Source organism: Petaurus breviceps, unplaced genomic scaffold (genome assembly GCF_028583685.1).
Source record: "Petaurus breviceps papuanus isolate PSGF00001 unplaced genomic scaffold, PetGlider_PUasm1.0 688, whole genome shotgun sequence".
NCBI classification, from domain to species: Eukaryota; Metazoa; Chordata; class Mammalia; order Diprotodontia; family Petauridae; genus Petaurus; species Petaurus breviceps.
In genome coordinates, this window is record NW_027186457.1 from 26,480,653 (window position 1) to 26,492,011 (window position 11,359).

General features: G+C 40.5%; 1 protein-coding gene across 2 annotated transcripts in view; it reads left to right on the forward strand.

The window, feature by feature from the left end:
* The window catches only part of CCDC39 (coiled-coil domain 39 molecular ruler complex subunit), a 210,544-nt gene extending 199,354 nt beyond the window's left edge, over positions 1-11,190 (forward strand). For both annotated transcript variants that reach the window (XM_069104807.1, XM_069104806.1), the window contains exons 18-20: positions 8-187; positions 568-650; positions 10,679-11,190. In XM_069104807.1, the coding sequence (XP_068960908.1) occupies positions 8-187; positions 568-650; positions 10,679-10,796 (381 nt within the window). In that variant the 3' untranslated portion in view covers positions 10,797-11,190. The remainder of the gene's footprint in view (positions 1-7; positions 188-567; positions 651-10,678) is intronic.
* The last annotated feature ends 169 nt before the right edge of the window (positions 11,191-11,359 follow it).

Consider the following 11,359-nt stretch of genomic DNA (forward strand, 5'->3'; position numbering starts at 1 on the left):
ACAACAGTGCACTAAACTCACCAAAGAGCTCCGTCTTATAAAGAAAACCGAAGAACCAACTCTGGAGGAGTACGATATCAGCCTTCGAGAAATCAAGGACTATAATAAGACCATTGACAAATTGATAGTTGAAGCTACAGAAGAAAATCCTGAGTTGTGTGGCATTTTCCAAACGTACTTTCAACAGGTAATACCTTCCCTTAAGCACTTCGTTTATGTAAAATTTTAATGAGTGGATTTTCAGTAAATGCACTAATGTGGTGTAGTGGAAAGAACATTTGCTTTAGAGTAGAGAGGTCTAGGTTCAAATCCCAGTGCTGCTCATGTGACTTTGGGTAAGTTCTTTAATTTCTATAGCCCTTGTCCCATCATCTGTTAAATAACGGGACTGGATGACCTGATCCCTGAGTTAGTTCCATCCCACCTTTAAATACTATGATAAAAAGGATGAATAGCAAATGAACATAAATGTTTTCCGTGGCATCAGTCATGAAATGATTGATATACAATGAAATAAAAACCCATTTAATCCATCATAATAATGAGCAATATACCATGTTCTTCCAGGTGGGTTTGGAACTGCCGACAGCTAGTACTACAAATAGCCGCCGCATGTCCAGGTCTTCTTCTCATAGTTCACTATCAGCAAGGTGAGTGGTGATGTTTCCACATCCTAAAATAGGGACTTAAACCTCCTTCTACTGCTGCTGAACTCTTGGCCTAGACTAGGCTTCCTTGCATACCATCATAACTCTACTCATTGGGTAGAGGATAGGAGTAGACTTTCCCTGTTCACTGGCTGCTGGGGCTGCTGAGATGGGCAGCAGGCCCAAGGAGGATCCCATGTTAGGCCCTGCAGGAAGGCATATACTGTGGGACCTGGAAGGAGAAGCTGTGACACTAAATGGGTCTACAGTAGTAGCCAGTCATGGTATGTCAACCTCAGCTTGTGGACTCTGTAATTTCCTCTCTCTGAAAGGCCCAGTTATAGGCATCTTTTATCATCACATTAGAAAGCATGGTGGCAATGGTTGTGTTCTAATTGTCAGTACTCTGAATTATAAATACTTTCTGGTAAATGAGGATTAGCCATTTTGAGAAAGAGCCATAATCAGAATAGCAAAAACTTGTTTTTAATTATGAAAATCGTATGTCCATTATATACATATATGTAAATATATATATATACAATTATATGAACATATATGATAGATAAGGCATTTATTAAGTGCTGTGTGCTGAGCACTGTACTTAGCACTTGGAATATAAATACAAGCATACTAAACAGTCTTGCCCTCAAGGAGTCCAGTCCCTCTATAATGGGAGAAGACCACACAAAGGGGAGGGAAGAATGAGAATAGAGTAGGATGCCAGCATAGGGGTTGTGAAGTCCAGAAAGTGAGTTGTACCAGGAATGAAGTGAGCATGTCTAGGGCTAGATGTTCAGGCTAGAGATTCACTATTCACAATAGCAGGCCCCAGGGTGGAAGGCTACAGGTGAAGAGGATAAAGCCAGAAAGTGAGTTGAATCAGGAGTGGAATGAGTAAAGGACTGGTAAGAATTTATTAAGCGACTACGTGCCTGGTGCCGTGGTAAGCACTAGGAATACAAATATAAGAAACCAAGGCAGTCTGTGCCCTCGAGGAGCTTATGTTATAACAGGAGACGACATAATAAAGAGGCACATGAAGTGAGAGGCGCTGTGTGCTGCCAAGGCATGGTTTGGAAGTGATGTGGAAGCCTGGTTCTGGGGGAAATAATGTGACAGTCACTTAGCAGAGCCCAAGGGAGCTCTAGGAACAGAGCCCAAAATTCTGGTGGGAAGAGGATGAGGAGCACAGTGAGGCTGGTGTCCTGGTGGTAGTTTGGAGATGTGGAGGTTGGGAAGATCTTACAGACAAATATCATCTATACTCACAGACTATGCTTTTTGTAACGTAAAAGAGCCTTTTTGACTTTTGCCACTTGGGTTGTTTGTCATAATGTCTGATACCCATTTACTGGAAAGGGAATGTATTTATAGTTCTGAATGTGATTATTTCTTGGTGCAGTTAATTCTGTTAATCCAGAATACTATCATCTGGAATGCAACTAATTTTTCTGTGCTTTTTAAAATACCAGTATCTCTCATGTTAACTTTATAATCACCAATGTCTTTGATCTATCAGTCATTTCATACAAAAGACAACTGCCCTACAACCACACACCATGCTTCGATGCCTTTCATTTAGTTTTGCCTCTTAGATAAATATCATTGCCCTTGTCCCTACATTGGTGCAACAAGTAACTGGCCTGAACATTTCTACCTTTTAGAAATCATTCCATGTAGACAGGAATTCTTTGTGGGCAAATGTAGAGCTACAGATGTGATCTTCTTTTCCCTTCATTGTGGCTTAAATGCCCATTCCCATCTTCTCTGGGAGCATTTAGGTTTCATGTCCAGATGCAGTGATTTCCCTGACATCAGTGCTATAACATTTAGCAGAAAACCTGGGCAGTGGTTCCTGCTTGTGTGTATTCGTTCATTTTCATCTAGAAATGCTGCTGGGATGTATATTTAGGCTCAGTTGGATCTGATGCCAAGCCTTTTGCAGACTTGTCTGTTCTGATTTTGGGGGTAATGTTGCTTGCAATGATCTGTAAATGAGCTTATGGTCTAAATTCACATTGCCCTTCCCAGCTATATCACTCTGGCCGGGAGACAAAGCCTTTTCTGAGTCAGTTTCTGGGCCTTTTGGGGCCTGTTTTGGTGATTTCTCACATCTGTTGAACTTCTGTAGGAAATGGTGATAGGCATCAAGGGCTTTGCATTTATGTTTGTCACTTTTCAATGACATCAGTAGCTTATTTGAATAAGTCAGATGGGGATTCTTGTAATTGTTCCTGAAATATGCTGTAACCGATCATTCAGTGGTTTTACAGCACACAGATAAAACGAATAATTTGCAAACAGGTCCCATATAATTAATTGGCTTTCCTGTATTAAGATAGAGGCATCTTTATTCCTTACCCTACCCTATGCTTACCATACCCCATGCCTTTAAAACTTCCACTTGAAGAATGTAATAATGTTATAGAAGCTTCAGGGTTGGTTGGTTTGTTTGTTTGTTTTACCTTAAATCTCTGAGTAAGCGACAAGTCTGTGATCTTTTCCAAATTTCAGTCTTGAACATATTGTACGTGTTTTTTTGCCATTGGCTCCCACAACTACTTTTGAATTGAAGTCACTAAGTATCAGTGTCTTTATTGTTACATCCATCTGAGCCTCCGGGTGACAAGTCACAAGGAGCCATTGCTTTGGGGGACCCAGACTGGTATCCAAATGCCTGGCCTCATGTAGGGTACCTTCTAGGTGTCCGACATTGCATCTTGGAATGAGACTAGAGTTAGTGCTAAGTGAATTCAATGTGGTAGGGGAAGGGGGATCTCTCATCTTCCTATCTGACTTCCCCACCCCTCAGTACCAGTTCCCTAATGTTTCGATTAAAAAGGCACTAGCTAATGCCACTACTAATAGCATTCCAAGAACAGAAGTTCCAAATCAGCTTTTTCTCCTGTATAATTGTCTGCCAGTCATAAGCATTTCTTCTTGCCATCTCTACTTCTATGTTCATTTCTATCCACCTCAGTCTTCTCTCTGAATAAACTGACTTCACCCATCCTGTTCTATTGTGCCTTCTATACTCTGCTCTAATAAAAAAATTATGCACACACATTTAAACACATGCACATATGTATGGATAGCCTATTCATCTTACACCCTTTTCCATATTCTGGTGTTCATGGACACCTGGCTTGCTCTAGAAGATACCACATCTCTAATCACCTTCTCCAGCACAGACTGTTGATTTTACTCTCAACTCAAAGAATGCTCCAACTTCCTGCCTTGCCTTTCTCTAACTGCTAGTTCCCTTTATTTTCTGTTTTCTTGTTAGAATGTAAGCTCACTGAGAGGAACAAATAACTGATTTTAAAAATTTATCTCCAGCACTTAAAACAAGGTTTGTCTCTCCCTCCTAACCTGTCGACAGTTGGAAAAATCATACTTCTTCAGGATCACTGCCCCTTTCTCCAATATGATCACTTTACAGCTTTTCTTCCTATGAAGCACACTCCATCCACTTGTATCTAGATGCTTGTTACCATGATACAACAGATTTGAAGTTACACTCTACCTTTTATTTTATTTTTTTTAAGCAATCAGGGTTAAGTAACTTGCTCAAGGTTACACGGCCAGTTATTTCTGGGTGTGGTGCTAAGTATCAGAGCCCGGATTCAATCCCCAGGTTATCCTGACACTGGAGCCGGTGCTCTTACTCGCTGAGCCACCTGGCTGCCCCTACACTCTACCTTTTAAAGCTCAGTACGTGGTCTGTGGTCTTTCCTTCCACATCTGCCCCTTGCTCTTCCTGTATCCTTGTGGATCTCCATTAACATGCCTCATTCATATGAGTTGGTCTTTCAGCTCATCAGTCTTTTTTATTATTATTTTTTAGTTTACATCATTCATTTCCACAAGATTTTTTTAGTTTACATCATTTGTTTCCACAAAATTTTGAGTTACAAATTTTCTTCCCATTTTCTCCTTACCCACCACCCCAAAACAGAGATCCCACTGAATATCCCCTCCCCCAATTTGCTCTCTCCCATATCTTCCCCCATTTCCCCTCTGACTTTCCAGTAGGGCACGGTGGATCTCTATGCCTCACTACCTGTATATCTTATTTCCAAGTTACATGTAAAATAATAATAATAATAATATATTAAACATTTGATTTCAAACCTTTGAATTCCAGATTCTTTCCCTACCTCCCTTGTCACCCACCCTTACTGGGAAGATAAGCAATTCAATATAGGTTGTACATGTGTAGCTATGCAAAACATTTCTATAGTGGATATATTGTGAAAGACTGACTATATTTCCCTCCATCCTATCCCACCCCCACTAGTTCTATTCTCTACTTTCTGTCCCTTTTCAAAAGTGGGTGCTTCCAACTTCCCTCCCCCCCAGCCTGCCCTCCCTTCCATCATCGCCCCCTCACGTCCCCTTCCCTCCTACTCTCCTGTAAGGTGAGATACCCTATTTAGTGTGTATGTCATTCCTTCCCTAAGCCCAATTCAATAAGAATAAGGTTGACTCTTGCCCTTTTACCTTCCTGTTCTTCCCCTCCGTTATGTTTTCCCTTGCCTCTTCTATACAAGATAATTTACCCTGTTCTGTCTCTCCCCATCTCCTCTCATTATATGCCTCTCTCATTTCTTAATTTCACCTTTTAGGTATCATCCCTTCTTCCTATTCAATTGGTCCTGTGCCCTCTATGTTTACCTGTACACATATATAAACACACATACATATGCATTCATACACCTATATACCCTCCTATATATATATATACATACACACACATATATACATTTCTATTCTCTTCAACTATTCTCATACTGAGAAAAGTTTCATAAGTTATTGTTTCATAAATTATCATTTTTTCATGTAGGAATGTAAGTAGTTCAACTTTGATAAGTTCCTTATAATTTTTTTTCCCTGTTTACCTTCTCATGCTTCTTGTGTCTGAATGTCAGATTTTCTATTTAACTCTGGTTTTTTCATCAAGAATGCTTGAAAGTCCTCTATTCCACTGAATGACCATATTTTCCCTGGAAACATGATACTCAGTTTTGCTGGATAGGTGATTCTTGGTTTTAATCCCAGCTCTTTTGACCTCCAGAATATCATGTTCCAAGCCTTTCGATCCCTCAGTGTAGAAGCTGCCAGATCCTGTTATCCTGATTGTGTTCCCACAGTATTGAAATTGTTTCTTCCTGGCTGCTTGTAATATTTTCTCCTTGATCTGGGAACTCTGGAACCTGGCTATAATATTCCTAGGATTTTTCTTTTTGGGATCTTTTTCAGGAGTTGATCGGTGAATTCTTTCAACCTTTATTTTGTCCTCTGGTTCTAAAACATCAGTGTAGTTTTCCTTGAGAATTTCTTGAAGGATGATTTCTAGGTTCTTTTTTTTCAATCATGGCTTTCAGGTAGTCCAATAATTTTTAAATTATCTCTCCTGGATCTATTTTCCAGGTCAGTGGTTTTCCCAGTGAGATATTTCACATTGCCTTCTATTTTTTCCATTTGTTTGGATCTATTTAATAGTATCTTGATTTCTCATAAAGGCACTAGCTTCCATTTGCTCCAGTCTAATTCTAAAGGAATGATTCTCTTCAGTGAGCTTCTGAGATTCTTTTTCCATCTTGTAAATTTGGCTTTTTAAGGCATTCTTCTCCTCATTGGCTTTTTGAGCCTCTTTTGCCATTTGAGTTAGCCTATTTTTTAAGTTATTTTCTTCACTCAGGTTGTTGACTCTCATTTCATAATTTTCTTGCATCATTCTCATTTCTCTTCCCCATTTTTCCTCCACTACTCTTATTTGGTTTTCAAATTCCTTCTTAAGTTCCTCTAAGGCTGGTAAGCAGCTTATTCTTTTGATGAAAGCTTTTGGTTCAGTAGTTCTGACTTTGCTGTCTTCCTCCTGTTCCATGCTTTGACCCTTTTTGTTCCCAAAATAGGAGTCTAATGTCGGATTGCTCTGCTTGCTTTGCTTCCTCTGCTTGCTTATGTTGCCACTCAATTACTTGACTTACTTTTGAGCTTTTTGCTACAGTAGAACTCTGCTACCAGAGGGGGGGATCTTTGTCCCAATCACTGGGGTTTTCTCAGCTGCTGCAGCTATTAGTTGGCTGCCCTCTCTGAAGCCTCCATATGCTCTGGCACACTGGTCATGCACCCCAGGACTTCCACCCCAGTGATCCAGATCTAAGCAGGTTAAAGCAAGAACAATTACCCCTCAGAATGGATGCTTGGTCCCCCTACACTCTGCAGGCCTAGAACTCTGAAGCAGCCACATGGCAGTGGCTGGACGGTCGCCACACCTCAGCCACTTCTTGCCTTGGGGCCAAAGGCCGGACCGCACTCCTGAACTCCCAAGTCCCAGAGTCCACACTGGACTGACCTCTTACTTTATCCTTAGCATCTATGCATAATTCTGGAAACCGCTACAGCTGATGGTGAAGTAGCTCCAGCAGGCAGCTAGTTGTGGCTGCCCTGAGGGTAAAACCTCCGCCTCATGGGGCTGGGCTCAGCTCCCAGAGTGCTATGCTGGCCCTTTCCTGCCGGCCTGTCTTCAGCAGGAGGTTAGCTTCTGTGCCATTTTTTTGGGTTCTGTAGCTCTAAAGTTTGTTTAGAGTCATTTTTTACATCAATTGGAGGTGGGAGAGGGAGCCCCGCGGAAGTCCTGTTTCATCAATTCATCAGTCTTTTTAATGGTTGTATCAACTCAGCTACCCCACAGAAGTCATGGTTATCCATCATTGTGCTACCTCACTTGTTAGAACCTACTAGCCTTGCAGGGTTGCCTGTTCCACTTTGGGATAGGCTTAAATCTGCTTATTTGCAGTTTCCACCCATTATTCCTACTACTTCCTAGAGAAAAGCAGCAAAGTCCACTCCTCTTTTACATAACCCAAAAAATAAGTGAAAACCACCTCTTCAGACTTAACATCCCATTATGTCAGTTTCTCATCTGTCATGGTTTAGAGACCCTTCACCATCTGGGTTACTGTCCTTTGGATATGCTCCAGCTTGTCAGTCTTCCTAAACCGCAGTGCCCAGAACTGTCTCCAGGACTTTCCCCCCTCCCCATTCAATTTATTTTCAGTTCCAGATTTTCTTCCTTACCCCACCCCTTGAGAAAGCAAGGAATAGAAAACTCATTACAAATGTCGTTATGAAAAATAGATTTCTGTATTAACCATTTTCTGGAAAAAAAAAAGCATCAGTCCACACTCTTGAGTCCATTAGGCCATACCTCTCCAGAGGTAGGTAGTATCTCTCATCATGGACCCTTTGGAATGGTCTTGGATCATTGTATTGATCAGAGTAGCTAAGTCTTTCATAGCTGATCACCCTTATAATGATGCTGTTACTGTATATAGTGTTCTCCTGGTTCTGCTCACTGTTTGAGTTCATATAAATTTTCCCAGGTTTTTCTAAAAACATCCCCTTTATCATTTCTGACACATATATCATGCTATATCATAAATACCATAATCTGTTCAGTCAATCCCTACGTGATGAACATGTCTCTAATACTTTAATGGTAAATCCATGTAGGGACAATTGGAGTCATCATGTAGAAGCTGTCTGTGTCTCTAAATGCAGAACAACATTTGGTTAACTTTCTTGGCTGCCATGCCACATTGTTGGATCCTACTGAGCTTGCAATGCAACATTCTCAGATTTTTCTCAAGCCAACTTCTGTCTAGCCATACCTCTCTACATTTGTACTTTTAAGCCCTTGCAGAAACACAGAATCAGGTGAGGGAATGCTGATTAATTTGACAGGAATGTCATGTATATGAAGAGCAGTAATGTACAATAAACTTAGAAAGGCAAACTGGTATCAGATTAATGGCTTTAAATGCCACATTAGTTTGTATTTTATTCTGTAAATAGTAGGAAGACCCTGATGTTACTGAGCAAGGAAATGACCATCAGACTTGTGCTTTAGGGAGATATTTGTGAGGATGATGAATTAGAGACTAGAAGCTGGATACCCCAGGGAGCTATTACAGTACTCTGGGGGAGAGGTGATTAAGTATTAAACTAGGTGGTGATTGCAAATGGATAAAGGGATGGATGGAAAAGACATTGTGGAGGCAGAACTGACAAAACTTGGCAAGTGACTGGATATGAAGAGCTGAGAAAATAAGGTTGGAAACCTGGGTATCTAATATCAGTGTACAAGGCTGTAAACCAGGTAATTAGTATCATTGTACTCACAAAAGAAACAGGAGTTTAGAGACGGGGTAGATTTTTTTGGTGGGGGAGGGTGTGGAATGGGTAGCATAGAGGTCACTTTTGGACAGGTTGATTCAAGATACTTGTGGGACATCCATGTGACTGGAGCATAAGAGATGATGGCTGAGTGTACAGATCTGGGAGTTATGTACAGAAATGATAGCTGAATTCAGGGAAGGTGATCAGTAGTTAAGAAGCTTTATTAAGTGCTTACTATGTGTCAGGAACTGTGCTGGCCCTTAAAGAAAGCTCACTCACAATAGAGTGGGAGAGAGAACATGCCAGCAATTATTAGAATATATATATATATACACACACACATATATAAATATGAAGGAGCAATAATCTCGCAAGGAAGGTATTAGGAGGGGGATGATCTTTCCTCCTTCCTTCCCCTTGGGAAGGTCTACTGCAGAAGGCAGAATTAGCACCAACTCTTTAAGGGAGCCCAAAGGTAGAGGTAGGGAAGAGCATTCCACATCCAGCTAGTGACAAGACAGTGTTGAGAGGTATCACTGTGTGACAACAGCAAGCGGGCCAGTGCTGCCTACTACTAAAGCAGACTGTTAAGAAATCACAAATTATTGCTGGATGCCAAGCTTCTCACCACAGAGTTCATGCAGCCCACTGGAAAGCAGCTTTGGCTTCTTGTTGGTCAGAGTAAACTGCTAAGCCAAGATGCTGGTGGGATGTAAAATACCTGCCTGTAATGGCTGATGTACAGAAATGATTCGACTGTTGTTGACAACAGATGTCTTTTTATTTTGTGAAGGAGCAGATAATAGTCATGGTTCCTGGGACTGTCCCAGCTGGAAGGGCCCTTAGAGAATTGGAGCTCTCAGAATGCCCATGTCTAGGTGCTGTGGTAGACACTGAGGGATACAAAAGCCTACAGAACAGTGTCTGCCCTAAGGAACTCATACTGTGTCAAGTGAGATGCAGACATGTACAAAACCATGGTTATTTTTTTGAGGGCGGGGATGGGGAGAAGTACCAGAAGTAGGGGAATCAGGAAGGGCCTCATATGAACAGTTTTGAGAAAACAAAGGCTTCTAAGAGGGAGAAGCTAAGCAAGAGTGTACTCTAGGCATAAGGAATAACCAGGAGATGGTTGTGTATATTAAAGTTGAAACATTTGCCCTTTTATCCTTTGGTTACTATTACTTTTGGTGATCTTTCAAAGTTCAGCCAGGATGGCTTGTAATCACATCTGCTGTTCCTTCTTTCTCTTAATCCCTCCTGGTCAAAGCAATCAGGTGTCAGGTGCCACATCCTGACATGATTTTGTGTCATAATTCCTCATTAGTTCTTTCTTCCTTCTGTTCTTTCCAGTCAAGCTTCTCCCTGATGTGGAAGGCAGTAGTTACACATCTGTCCTGCTTTCTTCTCAGTAGGCAAGGCTCTAAGAGGCCTCTCCTTTCTTTGATCTCTTCCCAACATGTGTAGGATAAGCCCTGCCTTTATATACATCCTTTATTTTCATCACCTGTTTCTATCTTCTCTGCACGAGTCAGCCAATGAGCTCACTGTGCATGCATGCTCTTTAAAAGATAATCCCACCCCTCTTCATCAGAATCCTTATTTTCAGTTAATTTTTGAAAGCTTCCCCTCCATCCTGGACCCACTTCTGCATGATTTTAGGACGCAGGATCCTGTATATGTTTTCTCATTGCCCAAAGGTTTATTGTTTCTGTGATTGATGTTGCCAGGAATCTGACTTAAAAATAAACGAAGGCTTCTTATATTCAAACTCTTAGGTCTTAATAAGGGATTTGTACTAAGAATAAATTACTTTTTACTAATTCTGACTTTTATACTAGGTCAACAAAGAGTACTGTAAATGCTACTTCGATCTCACCCAAAGTCGTACAGTTGGGCTTGGAAACCTCTTCACCAGTCAGTCCAGCTAGCTCCAGTAGTGGTAAAAGCCAAAAGTGACATTTCTTTTTAACTCCAGGATGAATTAATATTTAATAATGTTTTTGAATGTTGAACAAAATGTAGGTGAAGTCTGTACTTAGTTATTGAATGTTAGTCTACAAAAAAATATATTATGATACTGTTGGAAATTTTAAGTGATCATACAAGTTTTACTTAGGAAAAATATATAATAAAAATAAACAAATCACTCAAGTAAAAAAACCATTTTTTCTATTAGTGTTTTCTCCCTTATTTTGTCTTAGAAGTAAACATTGTAATGTATTTTTGTATTCTCAGTAAGGATGTACTTTGTAAGCAATTTCCCATTTCCTTAATATGGTATGAGTTGCATTTGAAAAGGGCATGTTAAATAATTGTGCTTTTTGATGTAAACCATGAAAAAAAAAATGTCTACCACTAGGAAGATGATGTCTATTAACACTAGTCATTCACTCTATTAGAAAACTGAAATAGAATAGACAGTGTACAGGTTATCCCCAAAGTCTCAGAGCAGTTTTAAGCCTCAAAGCTTTAAGACTCAAAAGCCCTTAAAACTCTGGGGATTTCTGGGATAATCCAAC